Source organism: Sciurus vulgaris, assembly GCF_902686455.1.
Source record: "Sciurus vulgaris genome assembly, chromosome: 3".
Classification (NCBI taxonomy): domain Eukaryota; kingdom Metazoa; phylum Chordata; class Mammalia; order Rodentia; family Sciuridae; genus Sciurus; species Sciurus vulgaris.
The window spans coordinates 71,359,062-71,377,204 of record NC_136463.1 but is presented as its reverse complement, the minus strand read 5'-3'; the positions used below and the strand labels follow the sequence as shown (position 1 = coordinate 71,377,204).

The following is an 18,143-nucleotide window of genomic DNA, read 5'->3' as shown; positions in this document are numbered from 1 at the left end:
TCCAGATGTAGAGAACAGGGGGAAAGAGAAATGGTGAAGCTTGAAAGCAGTTAGCGAACATCAAAAATGGAGTTGAAATCTCTATGACAGTTTGGTGAACTATAATCCAACCTTGTAAGAGCCTGTTTGTTTAATCACTAAAACAATGTGGGTCTATAAATATGCACCAACAGAAAGAGGGCTGCCAAAACTAAGGCCTCTGAAAAGTTTCAGAAGTGACCAAAAGAGTTGATTAGCAAAATAGGTATAACTCACATTTAAAAAGCTATCTGGGGGCCAGATGTGGTAGTACACACCTATAATCCCAGTGACTCGGGAGGCTGAGGCAGGAGGATCACAAGTACCAGGCCTGCCTGAGCAACATAATGAGGCCCTAAGCTACTTAATAATACCATCTCAAAACAAAAAAGTAAAAAGGGCTGAGGATGTGGCTCAGTGGTTAAGTGCCCCGGGGTTCAATTTCCGGTACTAAAAAAAAACTTTGGGATCCTCAAAACTTTAACAGTTGTAAAGGGTCTTGAGATCAAGGTTTGAGTACTATTTGGTGTTTACAGCATATGATCTTTGTATTGAAAAAGGAGAAAAATAAAGATGTATCTTTGCACTAGTTTACATATGCATAAAGAAACCTGTAAAGAGTAAAAGAGATCAGTCATTAGTGGAACTGGGTAGATGGAAGACTTTTTACCAAAAATACCTTTTTAAAATAATTTTTGAATTCTATATAACTTATTCAATAAAGTACATTAAAATTTAAAAATCTGTCAACCAACCCTAAGAGTCAAAGGCAGCAGGAGGGTCAGCCCAACAAAAGATGGGCAAAGGCAGGCTGGGAAACCTGTGTATGGACTGCCTCCTCTGCCCCACATCCAGAAATAATGGTTTCCAGGCAAACTATGAGAGAATTCTTCCTGAAACAAAACCAAGAGAACCAGAGGTTCTAGCATGGAAATCACCACTGCATCACAGAACATAACAAGTGAGACAAACAGAAAAGCTACTCAGAGGAAATAGAGGTAATTCAGGAACTAAAGGAAATTTAAAATAATTTTTGAAAACAGGTACAAAAACCATGATGTACCCCAAAACACTGGAGAAGTTATTAAGAACACACTGCCAAGGATGAATGATTTAATTAAAACAGTTTTCAACAGACATCCTAAAAGTGTAATCATGCAAGCCACTCATATGTTCTTGTGCAAATCAGATTCTCATATGCACACAGCACAGAGAAAAAGAACATTTTAACATCAAATATAGACAAATACTGCACTTACTACTTGTGTGTTCCTGGGTAAATTATTTACCTTCTGAACTTCAGCCTCATTGAGTATAACTTGGATAATATCTCCCTTACAGACTTACTCTAAGAATTCTGTTAGTTATTTTTTCTGATGTGACAGAATATTCCCTAGCACTCAGTAGATCCTGAATAAATGTCATTCTTATTGTCCATGACAATAGAAAAAGCTGATGATGTGTCTCTGCAAAAAAAAAAGAAGTCACAATGAAACGTGCTTTTAAAGGTTAATGATCATTTAATATTTTAACACTTTCACTTATAAACATACAATTTGCATATATAGGGGAAAATAGGTTTTATAGACACAAAAAAACACTAGCGATCCAGAAGCAACCACAAAAAAAGATCAAATCAAGGAGAAAAACAGAACTGTATTCTGTGCCTTCTGGTTACAAAGGGAAAGAAAAAGAAAGATCATACATGATCAAAAACTAATGTGGAAAATAAATTTGGATCACTGTGTCTCAACTGCAGGTGCTTCTTAAAATCCAGATGGCTACTCTGGGTCTTGAACAACCTAGCATAGACAAAAGTCTGGCTTTTTCATGAATGATGACCTGAGACACTAACCACAGATCTTCCCTTTCACTTTCCTGTCCAAGGCCCAAAGTTTACTCAAGAAATTCCAAGACCAAAGCTAACAGAACAATCAGATCAGCAATGTACAGTATCAACAGCCAACTTCTTCCAGGCATGAATCATTATTTAAAAGTACACATGGAGCAAGGTGTGCCACATGCCTATAATCACAGCTACTTGGGAGGCTAAGGCAGAAGGATTATGAGTTCAAGGTCATTCTGGGCAACATAGTGAGACCCCATCTCAAAAAATCTAACATAAACAAATCAAAGAACACAAGGAAGTAAAATGCTTACTTAACCTGAACAAGAAGTTCTTTCCAACTTCTTGACTTAGCACTGTACATAAAGGATATGTTTGAGAAACTGAAGCTCTCAAAAGGGTAGCATCTACAGGAGTTGGGGCCAAGAAAAAAAGATCTGAACACCCAGTACACATTTCCTATCAGAATCAAGTCATTAGTGACAGGGAATTACTAGTCTCAATTATGGCTGACAAAGGAGATTGGCCTCCTCAGAGGCAGGGATTAGGGAGAGGGAGTCACATGGATGCCCAAACTTTGGTCCACACCTCGCCCTCTTTAGCCAAGGCAGCCAAGGGTCACACGACATACTCTGTTTGCTTCAAGAGCGTTTCAGTGGCATAATGCAATACTGTCTAGTTCCAGGAATTCCTGTTATCCAATATCTCCAAGTTCAAAATCAACACCCCAATGCAACATTAAAAACCGATTTTAATATTGTATAAATAAAGCATACAGCCTTAATAATGATTATAATCCAAACAAAAGCCATTCTTATGACATAGGATATAGTCAACATTACCTGTTAGAACACTTCATCAACACCATGTTGTCACATATCATGTCTACACACAAAGACAAGTGCACTTCCTTTCAGCTAGAAACAGATACTCCCATGTCAACAAGTCCCCTAGGAATAGCTAGAAAAACAGACTGTTGGCACTACTAAGTCTACTTGGCATCTGGTTTACATGGAGATCTATTCGAAGACCTGAATAGGTGAAGAGATGGAGCCAGCTGAGCAGTGAAACAAGAGAGCCATGTATGTGACCAGCACAATCACAACAGAATTTGTGCTTCCTGGAGTGTATTTTAAAAAACGGGACCATTTGAAGTGTTGGGCAGGGACTTTACTGTGCTGACCCACCTTAATGAAAATTCACTAAAGCATACAGGACAGAAAATTAGAATAAACAGCAGCTTTTAAGACATGAAGTAACAGAAAATATAAACATTTTAAATATATATTTCATAATGTGGGAAATACAAGTATTTGACAGAGAGGACTGTGGGTTTTCTGGACCTTCACACATTTGGAGGCTCAAAATTAAATGTTTTCAGCTTCTCTACAATGAGTGGGTCAGGAACAAAATCAAGGTTAAGGTCCTGGCCAGGGTGACTGCTATCTTGAGCAGGTCCCTTGGTCTCTAGGCCCCATTTCTCAATTACAACTCAAGTTTTTCCCAGCCACAGTTCATCCCAGCACTTGGTGAACAGTCACAGTGCCCTACTCCTCCAAAGGACAGGCCTTCAGAGTATGGAAAAGAGTGTTCCGCACACAGTGTGATCCCCAGAAGGCCTAAAGCAAGAATGAATACTCTAACTATGGCTCTTCCTCCATTTTCCTTACCATTCTTTTAGTATTACTTTCTCAACAAATAGAAAAATAGGTTATAAGTAGGCTTAGTGGGCAATAAATATACCTAAAGCAGACACTTAAAATATATATCTGAATAATTTAGCTCCATACACTTGTTACTGTTCTATCTTCTTCAAGTTTTAAAGATAAAGCCTTAAAACACTGAGGCTCAAATTAATTCATAATGTAGGATGTTTTCTAAATATTACTACAAAAAACATATAGGAATAACAGGATTTTATAAGCAGCTATAGCAGTAGGCAGATTTCTGAAGCATCATTTTTAAAGGGGCAGTATCCCTGTCATCCTGAGCAGTCAATCTCACTGGGGGCCCACAGAGCCCCAGAGGGCAGGTTGTGGGGCTAATCTCATACCACTGCCTTTGGCAGCTTACCAGTCCACGACTCTTAAGGTAACATGCAGCCAGTTCTGATCTGAGGTTTGAAAATTTAAGGTCAAACCAAAAGAAGCTGCAGTTTCTCTTGCCACACCACTCACCCATTCATCACTGTATTATTGTACAACATGAAAATAAATTGTCCTTTCAGCACTACACCTAAATGTGGAAAGAAAATGCCTTTCAAGACAGGTATGTTCAAATAAGGTATTCCAAGAGTTCCATAAGGAAAGTCTTAGAATGAGCCAGAGCCCCCAGTGTGTTTAGCCAAACAACACAGTTCAAACCCCTCTCTGTGGTTCTTTTGCAGATTAGTTACAATTATTAGGTCACTACTTCCAAAAGAACTATTAAAACTATTATTAAAAACATTTGTCACAAACAGAAATGCCCTGCAAATCATATTATTGCACACAGGATTATCAGAAGCTATGCACATTAAGATCGTGAAGATTCTAGAAGACCCAGAACAGAGACCCTAAGGCCATTCCTGTAGCCGCTCCAGCCAGCATGCCTAGTGCAAGGTCACTGTCATTGTCTCGATACCGTTCACGAATGATGACTTGGTTGGCAGGCTGTTGTCCATAAAGTCCTAAAAAAAGAAGGAAAAACAGACCTTTGAAGAGTGGTTTGGGATGGCTCACTTGAATGTGAGCACTATGTCTTCTCCCTGACCGATCAGCTCATTTCCCTGTCACCAGACGTGACACATTCCTCTGGAGAGGTGGGGGCAGGTGAGTGCAATTCATCCCAGCCTTCCCCTACCTCAGGTCCAGCACATGGCCTGCCAAGGAGGACACCTTCATCCCTCAGACACCACTGAGAGAAAAATCAAGATCTCAGCTGACCAGGGACAAAGTTCTAATCCCACAAAGAGCAGAGCCATGATAAAGTTGCAGATTCCTAGCTCTCATTTCCAACTCAGTCCTCCACGCCATGACAGATAAATGGGGCAAGTATGGAAACACACTGTCTCCCTGCAGACAATGGGAGAGCCAAGAACTCCCATGGAGGGCCCAAAAGGGAAAAGCCCTTTTAAAAGTGAATAAGCTTCTTAGTATTCATGTAAACCAGTTTTTAAATTAAACCTTGAATCTGCTAATATAACTTGCTCTTTATTTTTAATCATATCTCTATGAGATTAAATTACATGAGAAAAAATAAATATTTATGATAGAGGTGCAAATTTCTAAACAAGCAGACCTTTAACAAATTTACTATTTAATTTATATGATTAAAATTTACAAGTGCAAATTTATTATTTGTTCCCTTCTATGCTTCACAGCTGTATCACTGCCTAGTAACTAATTTGCTTTCATACTGCTCACATACTAATAGGGTTAACTTTCCTCCTTGATCCCCTACTCCTTTAACAGTTCAACCCCAGGAGGTCTAGAAACTAATCCATTAGTAATATCAACATGTAGATGAAGAACAAAAGAACAGAAGGAGAACCAGCATTGATAACAAAGGCTAATATTTCCAAGCACTCACCAGCTTACGCATTTACAGCATTACATGAATTCACATGCACTGACACAATCCTCACAGTGATCCTGTCAGTACATTATCATCCCCAGTTTACACATGGGCAAACTGAGGTACACAGAGTTTAAGGGCAGTAAGGGTATGCAAACCCAGGCAATCTGACCACAGAACACACTCATAACCACTAAAGCCTAAAATGCTAGAGGATGGTAAGAGAGAGAAATCAAAGCCACAGAGTTCGAAAAACCAAAGGATGAATGATCTCGCTGATAAGCGGATGATGATATATAATGGGGGGTGGGAGGGGTTAGTGTTAGGGTTAGGGTTAGGTTTAGGGTTAGGGTTGCGGGGGGCAAGAATGGAGGAAGGAAGGACTGTATAGAGGGAAAAGAGAAGTGGGTGGGGAGGGGGGAAAGGGGGAAAAATGGCAGAATGAATCAAACAACATTGCCTGTGTAAATTTATGATTACACGAATGGTATGCCTTTACTCCATGGACAGAGATTCAAAATGTATCCCATTTGTTTACAATTAAAAAAAATTTTTTTGCTAACCAGAAATAAAGATTATCTTTCTTAAAAAAAAAAAAAAAAAAAAAAAAAAAAGTCACAGAGTACAAGAATGAAACCATCTTAAATCTAAGGGCTAATCAAGTACAAGTAACAGCATTACAAGGGAATGATTTTTCCAGGCACTCCTGTAATTCCAGCTATTTGGGAAGCAGAAGAGGCAGTAGGATCACCAAGCTGAGGGTCAGTCTGGGCATTGTAGTCTCAAAATAAAATTCAAATAATTGGGAAAGGGGACTGGGGATATAGCTCAATGGAAGAGTGCTTGCCTAGCATGTGAAAGGTCTTAGGTTCAATCCCCAGCACTGCAAACAAACAAAAAAGTGAGTGATTTTTTAATGCAAAATTTAAATTTCAACACCGGTAAATAAAATTTAAAATGTCTGATTACACTATTCCAGATAGCAGAATGTAATACACAGAACTTGTAAGCTGACCTTACAAAAAGATCTCCTGGAAAATATGAACTGATCCCCCCACCACAGGTCACACTGACGGCTCCCCTCACTGCAGGAAAAGGAGACCATTCTCATACCTCCTGCTTATCTCTAGCTCCTACAGCAAGCCACATCCTTATCAGAGTGAGCTGATGGAAAGTTCCAAATGGTACTTATTTGTAATTACCTAACATAATTAAGTATAAAATAAATGGTCAAAATGCCAATGAGGAAGAAGCAGATGTTGTTTCCAAACTTTTGTTTCAAAACTTTTAGAGCATTAACAATAATTTATCTTTACAGGACTATAGAGAAACCAGTATGTCATTAACTGTTAGTGTCATTATAAATTGGTAAATTACTCTGAGAATCAACTTGGTAAAACTCTCAAGATGCATTGTAATATGCCTGAAAGGATAAGAAGTCTGGAATTTCCCTCAAAATAATTCAAGTTGTTTTTGGGCAGCATAGGGGGGCACCTGAGGGTTGAACCCAGAAATGCTTTTTACACAAGCTACATCCCCAGCCCTTTTCATTTTAAGAAAGGGTCTCACTAAGTTATCAAGGGTGTTGTTAAATTGCTGAGGCTGGCCTCAAACTTGTGATCCTCTCACCTCAGCATTCCAAGTCTCTGGGATTACAGGCATGCCCTACCATGCCTGGTTCATGATTTTTAATGTTAATGAAAGAAACAGAAGCCTATGCCCCTTGACACATTAATTTAATATATAGAAATGTATTCTAAGACATATGAATAAAAATAAAGATGTTTAAAGACATTCAAAGCATTATTTACACAGCAAAATTTAAAAAGGGAGAAAAAAAGTCAAAACTGGAAAGTTTAAGTAATAATCTATTACCCAATATACAATCACTAAAAATATATGAGGATTATGCAGCACTCTGAACAATACCTAAAATTTAAAATTCAGAACAGAAATAGAAAAGGCAATCTATAATTACAAGGATGACATATTTATATGGGGAAAGTCAAAAGTAAGTGTGCTAGGATCACAAGATGATGGACAAATATTTAATGTCATAATTACTATTTTACTAGTTTTTAACTTGATATTTAAAAAAAAGTCAATCAAGTCCAATCTTCCACACTTGTTGGGTGAATCTGCATCAGTTTTCAAGCAAAGAGGGGTAAAATGAGCTTTTTGTATTTCTATTCTCAAAACCTTTCTGTTGGGGACAGTAGCACACAGAGCAGCTTGGGAGGATGAGGCAGGAAGATTGAGAGTTCAAAGCCAGGCTCAGCAACTTAAAGAGGCCCTAAGCAACTCAGCAAGACCCTGTCTCTAAATAAATTTTTTTTAAAAAGGGCTGAGGATGTGGCTCAGTGGTAAAGTGCCCTGGTTCGATCACCAGTACCAAACAAAACAAAACAAAACAAAACCTTCCTCTTTATTATATGCTAAATCCACCAGAAGTCAGAGTAATCACCAGTTCCTATGAGGACACACATCTAAGAGTGGCCTGGACCTCCTTAGCTCCCCTGGACACCAGTATCAGTGTTCACACCCTTGTGGTGGCAGCTCCCCATTACACTGCCTCTGTGTTAAGACAATGTACTAGTTTTGCTCATAGCCCATGGTTAGCTCCTCTTTTGTAGACGCTTATCATCCCTATCTCTCTGGAGCTCTAGGCTGACTCATCTACCAAACACCACTGTGTGCCCCTGTGTGTCAATGTGATGTGCACATTGTAACCTGTCCTGATTAACCTCGTGTGACCTTGCTCATTAATCCCTTGGTTAAGAGCTTTGCCCTCCAAGGCCTTCAAGGTAGCTCTAGCCCCACACAGCTCCACAAAGTCCCCTCATACCTCCAACTCTGCAAGATTCCCTTGCCAGGGAGACCCAGGACTTGATGATAGCCACAAAAGCCCAGTTATTTAACATCTACAATTTGTTTCATGTGAAGCAAAGAACAGAAAAAACTATATTCAAAGCCCAGAGTAAGTAGAAATGCTTTCCAGGCCTCTACTTCCCTGTGAAATGTAACATTATCTCAGTAGTACCAAGTGTCCAAGGATGTTACCAGAAGGGGAAAAAAAAAAAAAAATAGGTGAAAGGTCACCTCCCACCTCTTAAAATGGGCCTCTTTCTTTGATTGCTTCTTGATATAAGTGATGCCCAATAAATACAAATTCTATTCTTGGGAACTAGTCTATATACAATAGTGTAGTCCTAAAAATCAAGATTACTCTAGCTTGGTAAAGCAGTGTGAAAACACAAAAGGCTTATTTAAAAAACACACACAAAGTTCAGTATCAGAGTGATTTGATCTAGCACAAAATGTAGTTCACTTAACCCTAAGCTGAGAAATAGAAATTCTTATACATCTACCCACTAAATGAAAGTAAAAAGGAGTGGAGAGTTACCTGCATATGGGTACTGGTAGGGTACAGCATACGCCTGGCCATTGGCAGCATAGACAACCTGAGTTCCTGCTGGGTATGCACCACCATATGGACCATAGCCATATGCTTGCTGAAAAGAAATAGAGCTATTAGAAATACAATCTTGAAACCCCTAGTAATATATTCAAATTAGGTCTTTAGGCTGTAGTCAATATTAGGTCAGCTTAAAAAAAGAAAGAAAACATGAGATAATATTGTTATACCTTGTTTTTGCTTCAGATTACTAAAAAATGGGCTGGGGGTATAGTTCATAGAATGCTTGCCTGTCAAGTACAAGGCCCTGGGTTCAAATCCCAGCACCACAAAAAAAAAAAAAAAAAAAAAAAAAAAGATTACTAAAAAATAAAAATAAATAATCATTTTCAGGCTATAAGTGAAAATGGCAGAAAAATACAACAAAAATAGAACTGGACTTTTAAGAGACTGATTACAATTCTACTGTACCTAACCTGACCTTTAGTAATTCACCTAATCACTCTGGACCTTGTTTTGTTCATCTGTAAAATGATCTGGTTGGCCTAAGTAATAATGAGATTTATTTAAAACTTGTATTCCTCAGCTGAGACCAACCAAGACGCAGAATCCCCAGCCTAATCCCAGTCATTCCTTCCAGTTTGGAGGATAAGAATGCCTGAAGTCTTGGAACAGAACAGGTGACTACAGTTTTCCAGCCACATACTCCTAGGAAAGGACATTGCCAGAAACAGGCACTGGGACCCACCTCTGATGACTGAGCCAATGAACCATGAATGTGCCAAGAAACACAGAGACAAAAGGCCAACCTTCTTTATAAGCTCACAGGTGAGAGGGAAGCTGACAAGTTTATAGACAATTATTGTCCTGATGTGACCAGTGCTCTGATACAAGAGAGAAGAAGGAGCTGTTTGTAGATCTAAATCCATTAACTTAAAAAGGCAAGAGAAAGAACTTCTACTTCTGGATGACAGGTGTTCTTTGCCCATTCCTCCTGCTAAATACACTTAAAATCTCTGTACATTTTATACAAGTAGACTCTGAATGGTGGAAAGAAGGTGGAAAACTGGCTAAGACTCTCAGGAGCTGAGGGAGGACATATGGCAAGTCCCCTGGGTTTCCTTCTTGCCTCACACAACCCATCTGGATAACAGAGTAGACAGCAACCTGGAAATGTCAATAAACATAGACAAAAAAGGCCTGAATAAAACCCTGCTTGCTCTAAGCTAAGAAGAAAAGGGGCACCCTAGCAAGAAGGAACATTTTTAAGATGATTGCTTCTCTACTCTAGGCAAATGCCACAGAAAAATCTCAAACCCCAACCCTATTTCCACCATCGAAGGTCAAATATAGAGACTCCCATTCTTGGCAGGCTATAAAAGCATTCCCTGACCCCTTAGAGTACTATCAGAGAAGGTAGAGTGGGGAGCTGAGCATTTTATCCCTACCAGATTATAAGGTATTCCCACCATGTCAGTAAACACCACATAGAGAGCCAGAACTTCCACCCCTGCCCAAAACAAACAAGGTATACCTCCCCATCCCACTGGGATGAGATCAGCATAGTGGGGAGAGAGCTTAACTCAGTGGCAATTATGGCATCTATCAGTAGAGGCTATGCAGTAGTGGGGGAGCCCCTTCCCTTCCCAGTAAGAGTGCTCAGAGAGGACACCCAGTGAGAAACCAAACTCCAATTCTCCTGCACTGACATGAATCTCAGTACCCTGGGTATCAACTGAGGGTCAGTGGACACTCTAGACTTCCATTCCACATGTCGGGAGGAACACAAAAATACAAAATTTAAATAGGATTCAGAGTCTTACAATACTTAAAATGTCAGGAGGCTCAGGCAGGAGGATTCTAAGTTCAAGAATAGCCTCAGCAAATTGTTATCCAATTTAGTGAGGTCCTGAGCAACTCAGTGAGAATCTGTCTTAAAAGAAAAAAGGCTAGGGATGGCTCACTGGTAAAGCATCCCTGGGCTAAATCTCGAGTACTTAAAAAAAAAAAAAAAAAAAAAAAAAAAACACTCATTCATACCAAGGATCATCAAGATATCAAGAATGAGAAAAGGCAAAGGCAACAGATGCCAACACTAAGATGACAAAAGATATCTGAATTAGGGCTGGAGTGTAGCTCATTGGTAACACCTGCTTAGCGTGCAAGAGGCTCTAGGTTCAATCTTGAGCACCACAAAAAAAAAAAAAAAAATTAGCATTACCTGGAAGGCCATTTTTTTTTATGTGGTGCTAGGGCATGAAACCAAGGACTTGAGCAGGCTAGTCTGGAAAGGATTTAGAACAGCAACCATGAAAATATTTCAATAGGCAATTATGAACACACTTGAAATAAATGAAAAAATAGAAACTCTCCCCCAAATCTGAAAATCTATAAGGGACATATAAGGATGTGTTCAAATTTTTATATATCAAAATATAAAAAAATAACCAAATGAAAATTTTAAAACTAAAAATTTTATTTTATTGGTTCTTTTTAGTTATACATGACAGAAGAATCCATTTTGAAATAATTTACAAAAGCATGGAATATATCTTGCTCTAAGTGAATTACCAGTACCTCTCCTTCCCTGCCTCCCTCCACCCCCTGCTCCCCTCCCTCTACTCTACTGGTCTTTCTGCCACTTATCCATAGTTATTTTTTTTTTAATTAATTTCTTGTGGATGTACACAATGGTGAGATTCAATGTGTATTCATATATGTACATGGGACAGTAGAACTAAAAAATATAATAAACCAATATAACTAATTCAATGAATGGGCTCAACAACAGAAGAGAAAGAATCGGGAACCAGTAAACATGAATCCAAAGTATTGACATTACCCAATTAGAACACAGAGAGAAAAAATAGATTAAAGTATAAAATAAAAATAAACAGAGTCTCTGAAACACATGTGACTTATCATCAGATCTAACACTCATGTCATCAGCATCCCAGAGGGGGAGGAGAAAGGAAGAGGCTAAAAAATATTCAAGAAGTAATGGCTTAAAAAATTTCCCAAATTTAGCCCAAAGCATAAACCTTTGCATTCAAGAAGGTGAACAAACACCAAACATGCCCAAAGAAATCCACATCAATACACATCAAAGTCAAACTTTTAAAAACTAAAGATGATGCCAGGGAGAAAGCAGAAGGAAGGAAACAAAAGAAAAGAGCAGAATCAATGAAATGGAAGAAAGGAAAGTGAATACAACAAAAAGCTGACTCTTTGAAGAGATCAGTAAAACTAATAAACCTCTAAGCAAACTAACAAGGAAGGGCACATAAATAATATCAGAAGTGAATGAAACACAGCTGGGGTAGTGGCTCAGTAGTAGAGCACTTGCCTGGCATGTACAAGGTCCTGAGTTCAATCCCCAACACCACTAAATAAATAAATAAATAAATAAATAAATAAATAAATAAATAAATAAATAAATAAATAAATAAATAAGAAAGAAAGAAAAGAAGTTAATTAAATGGAAGATATGTCACTGTAGACCCTGTAGACATCACAAGGGTAAGAAAATACTATGAAGAACTTAACACATTAGACGACTTGTATTAAAAGTATACACTACTATAACCTACTCTATATGAAACAGAAAATTTGACTAGTCCTATAATCATTAATAAAATCTGTAACTTAAAATCTCTCCCCAAAGTCTCCAGATCCAAATAGCTTCAATGGAGATTTCCACCAAATGTTCAAAGAAAAATGCAAACCAATTCTACACAATTTCTTCCAAAAAACAGAAGAGCAGGTAACTATATGATTTGTTCTATTAAAGTTAATATTACCCAAATAAAAGAAAGTAAAACACAAACTATAAATCAATATCCATCATTAATGCAGATGCCAACAATCCTCAAAAAAAAAAAGAAAACATTAGCAAAGAGAAATCTGCAAAAATAAATAAACTAACACCACGACACAGTGGGATTTATTCCAGAAAATGAAATCTGCTTCAGTATTTGAAAATTAATGTGATCCCTTATATGAGCAGGCTAAAAGAAAAGAATATTCTATCAACTGATGTGTGAAAAGTATTTAACAACATCTAACACCCATTCATGATAAAAACTCTCAGAAAACTATAACAGAGTAAACTTCCTCAACTCTGATAGATATATATATATACACACACAGCTGGGTACAGATACACACTTCTGTAATCCCAGCAATTCAGGAGGCTGAGGCAGGAGAATAGCAAGTTCAAGGTCAGTCTACACAACCAGTGAAACCCTGTCTCAAAATAATTTATTTTAAAAGGGTCAAGGATATAGTTCAGTGGCAGAATGCCCTAGTACCTCAAAAGAAAAGAAAAAGAAAAAGAAACCACAAAAGTTCTCCAGCTAACATCATACTATATGGATATATTAAATATTAATGAAGGCATACTTAAAATTGAATTAAATACTTTTTAAATACAATACTAATTATTGAATCAAATCTAAATTCATACTAAATGAGTACATACTTAAAAGTTAACCATTCCCCCAGAAAGCAGGAATAAAGCAATATGTCCTGTCTTGCCACTATTATTCAACATCATATTGGAAGTTCTAATCAAGGCAGTAAGGCAAGAAAAGGAAATAGAGGTCATGCAGAGTAGAAGATAACACATAAATCTCTCCTTATTTACAGATGACATAATTGTCTATGAAGTATCATCCCAAATAATCTATATAAAAAATAATGTGTTTAGTAAATTTACATACTATAATATCAACATACACAATTCAACTATATTCTATATACTAACAATAAACATGGGAAAACAAAAATTAAAAATACAATACTATATATGGCCACTCAAAAAAGAAGAAATAGTTATAAATCTAACAAAACAAGATTGTTATGCTGAAAACTACAAAGTACAGGTGAAAAAAAAATCAGAGAATGTAAATAGAGGCAGTCTATGTTCATGGACTGGGAGACTCAACACAGTAAAAGATATTATTTTCTCTCCATACAAACGATATATGCATGTTTAAAAGCAATTTCTGTCAAAAGTTTTGTAAGATTTTATAGTAGACATAAACTGATTCTACTTACTTTATATGGAAAAATAATGGAACAATAATAGCTAAAATAATTTTAAAAAGGAAGAACAAAGGGGGATGAGCAATAATCAGTCCACTCAATATCAATACTCATTACTGTATATAGTTACAATAGTTAGAATGTGTAATATAACAGGAGGATAAACATGTAGTTCAAGAAAACAGAATTGAGAACCTAGAAAAACATACGCCTTAACAAAAATTAAGAGACAAAAGCCCTAACCAACAAGAAAGACCCAATGAGGAACAATCAGAGAGGAATTCCAGGTCCTGCCCCTACTCATATACCAAAATCCCAGAACAAGTAAGATTATGCACAAAAGGACACACAAACAAAAAGTAGAGGAGAAAGCAGGCAAACAAATCTCCCTTCAAAATCCACAATCCCCCAACAAAGGATCCCATTGATAGTGATATGGACAAAATCCCAGAAACTTTTCAGGTCTTCAGGAGAGGGTATATGATCTTGAATACACATAATGTAATAAAGAGAAAAAAAAATTACAGAACATGACTAAAACATATAAGAACCCAATATTAAAAGACTAAACCTGAGAAACATTGGGATAATAGAGAATATGGAGATAAAAACTAAAGATACAAACATATAAGAGGCTTGTAGGACCCCAAATAGACCTATTCAAGTGAGAAGCTCCAAGATATATCATAATAAAATTGCCTAACACAGAAAATAAGGAAAGAACATTAAAGCTGCAAGAGAGAAACATCAAGTCACGTTTAGAGGCAAACCAATAAGGCTCACTTCTGATTTCTTGATTCAGACCCTAAAATCAAGGAGGACTTAAAGCAAAACAATAGCCAACCAAGGTTACTATACCCAGCAAAACTCAGTTTCAAATGTGAGGGAAAATAAAAACTCCCATGATAAAAATAAACTAAAAGAATTCATGAACACCAAGCCAGCAGTACAACTAATACTCAAAGATGAACTGTACACAGAGGAATGCAAAACAATTCCCAAAGCTCACCAACAGAGGAAGTTCAACAGAAGAATGATTCACTAAATGAGAATCAAGACAGGATAAAATACAGCAAAAAAACAAAATGGCAGAAAACCACAAACACATATTCATACTAAAAGTGAATGCTGGATTCAGAGTCCAGAGTGCTCACCATTATGCCACGGAACCACTAAAAGTGAATGCTAATGGTCTCAACTCCTCACTTAACAGATACAGGTTAGCAGAATAGATCAAAAACAAGATCAAACTACATGCTGTTTACAAGAGACTCATAAGCAAAGACATTCACAGAGACAGGCATGGTGGTACATGTCTGTAAGCTCAGCAACTCAGAAGGCTGAAGTAGAAGGATCACAAGCTTGAGACCATCCTCAAAAATTCAGCAAGGCCCTAAGGACTTAGGAAAACCCTATCTCAAAATAAAAAATAAAAAGGGTCAGGAATGTAGCTCAGTGGTTAAGCACCCCTGGGTTCAATCCCTGGAACCAAGGGGCGGGTTGGGGGAAGATGTCTACAGGATGAAAGTAAAAAGATGAAAGAATATATCAACGTACATGGAACACCAAAACAAGCAAGAGTAGTTATTCTCATATCTGACAAAGCACATTTCAAGCAAAAATTAATCAGAAGAGACAAAGAAGGCCACTACATCCTGGTAAAGGAAACAATCCAATATGAAGATATAATGATAGTAAACATCTATGACCCTGATGTCAACATACCAAATTACATTGAGAAAAAAAAAAAATACTCCATGACTTTAAGTATCAGCTAGACCCCAACACAATAATACTGGGTGATTTGAACACACCCTTATCAACTACAGACAGGTCATCAAAACATAAAGTCAATAAAGATATCGCCAACCTAAGTAATACTACAAATGAAATGGACCTAATGGATATCTACAGAATATGCCAACCCCAAACAGCTAAATTTTACCTTCTTCTTGACAGTGTATGGAACTTTTTCTGAAAGAGACTATATTTGAGACCACAAAGGAAATCTTAGCAAAGACAAAAAAAAAATCCCACATATCCTATCAGATTATAATGAAAGGAAACTAGAAATCAATAGAAAGAAAAGTAACAGAAACCACATATACATGGAAATTGAACAATACTCTCTTAAATGAAGAAAGGATCAAGGGAGCAATGAGAAAAAAAAATCAAGAAATTCTTAGAAATGAAGAACAGAGATACAACAAATCAAAATCTCTGGGACAGTATTAAAGCAATTCTACAAGGAAAATTAATAGCCTTGATAGCCTTGAGTGCTTACATTAAAAAATTAGAGAGATCCCAAATAAACATGCTTCACTTCAAGGCCTTAGAAGAACAACAACAAACTAAAGCCAAAACCAGAAGACAGGAAATAACTAAGATTAGAGCCATAATCAATGAAATTGACAAAAAGACAATATACAGAATCAATGCAAGAGAGAGTTGATTGTTTGAAAAGATAACTAAGATCAACAAACCCTTAGCCAAACTAACCAAAAGAAAGAAAACCCAAATCAACAAATCAGAGATGAAAGAGAAGCTATTACCACAGACCCTTTTGAAATACAGAAGATTATCAGAACCTACTTTGAAAATGTATACTCCAATAAACTAGAAACTCTGAAAAACATTGATAAAGTTTTAGACATATATGACCTACCCAAACTGAATCAGGAAGATAGAGAAAACCTAAACAGACCAATATCAAGTAATGTAATTGAAACAGCAATTACAAGCTTTCCAAAAAAGAAAAGGCTAGGACCAGATGGAATCATAGCTGAGTTCTATCACACCTTTACAGAAGAACACCAGTCTTTCTCAAATTATTCCATGAAATTGAAAGGGAGGGAACACTACAAGTACATTCTATGCAGCCACTGTAATCATGATACCAAAACCAAACAAAGATAACATGAAGGAAAACTATAGACCAATATCCCTAATGAGCATTAATGCAAAAATCTTTAATAAAATATCAGCAAACTACATTAAAAACATATAAAAAAGATCATACACTATGATCGCATGAGTTTCATTCCAGGGATGCAAGGTTGGTTCAACATATGCAAATCAATAAATGTAATTCACCACTCAAACAGAATTAAGGACAAGAAACACATTATCATCTCAGTAGATGCCAAAAGGCCTCTAATAAAATCTAGAACCCATTCATGTTAAGAACTGGAAAAGCTAAGGGATCAAAGGAACTTACCTCAACATTAAACATTAAAGGCCATTTATGACAACCCCAAAGTCAACATCACACTACACAGAGAAAAACTAAAACTATTCAATATAGTCATCAAAACATTAGCTAGAACAATCAGGCAAGAGAAGGAAATCAAAAGGATATGAATAGAAAAAGAAGAGTCAAACTTGTGAACTGGGGTTGTGGCTCAGTGGTAGAGCGCTTACCTAGCATGCGTGAGGCCCTGGTTTCAATCCTCAGCACCACATAAAAATCAAATAAGGGTACTCTGTCCACCTACAACTAAACCAAAATATAAAACGAAAAACTATCTATTTGCCAACAATATGATCCTATAGATCTAGAAGACCCAAAAACTCCACCAGAAGATTTCTAGAGCTTATAAATGAGTTCAGTGAAGTTGCAGGATATAAGATCAACACCCATAAATTAATGGCTTTCCTATGCTTCAACAGTAACTCATCTGAGGAAGAAATTAGGAACACTATCCCATTCACAATTAACCTATGGGGGAAAAAAACACTCAGGAATTAATCTAAGCAAGGAGGTAAAAGAGCTTTACAGTGAAAATTACTGAACATTGCAGAAAGAAATTAAAGAAGACCTTAGAAGATAAAATGACAACCCATGTTCTTGGATAGGCAAAATTAATATTGTCAAAATAGTCATACTACCAAAAGCAATATCCAAATTGAATGCAATCCCCATCAAAATATCAATGACATTCTTCACAGAATTAGAAAAGAAAATTCTTAAATTCATTTGGAAGAGACCCAGAATAGCTAAAGCGATCAATACTAAACAAGAAAAACAAAGCAGGAGGCATCACAATACCTAATCTGAAATTATATTACAGAGCTGTAGTAACAAAAGCAGCATACTATTAGCATTAAAATAGACATGAAGACCAATGGAAGAGAGTAGAAGACTAAGAGACAAATCCACATACCATCTGATATTTGACAGAAGTGCCAAAAATATATTTTGGAGAAAATATAGTCTTTCTAACAAATGGTGCTGGGAAAACTGGATAGCTATATGTAGAAAAA

General features: G+C 36.9%; 1 protein-coding gene across 2 annotated transcripts in view; it reads right to left on the bottom strand.

The window, feature by feature from the left end:
* Positions 1-1,515: 1,515 nt before the first annotated feature.
* The window catches only part of PLEKHB2 (pleckstrin homology domain containing B2), a 43,125-nt gene continuing 26,497 nt past the window's right edge, over positions 1,516-18,143 (bottom strand). For both annotated transcript variants that reach the window (XM_079130533.1, XM_079130534.1), the window contains exons 7-8: positions 8,823-8,931; positions 1,516-4,532 (exon numbers count right to left, since the gene is read on the bottom strand). In XM_079130533.1, coding sequence (XP_078986659.1) covers positions 4,396-4,532; positions 8,823-8,931 — 246 coding nt within the window. In that variant the 3' untranslated portion in view covers positions 1,516-4,395. The remainder of the gene's footprint in view (positions 4,533-8,822; positions 8,932-18,143) is intronic.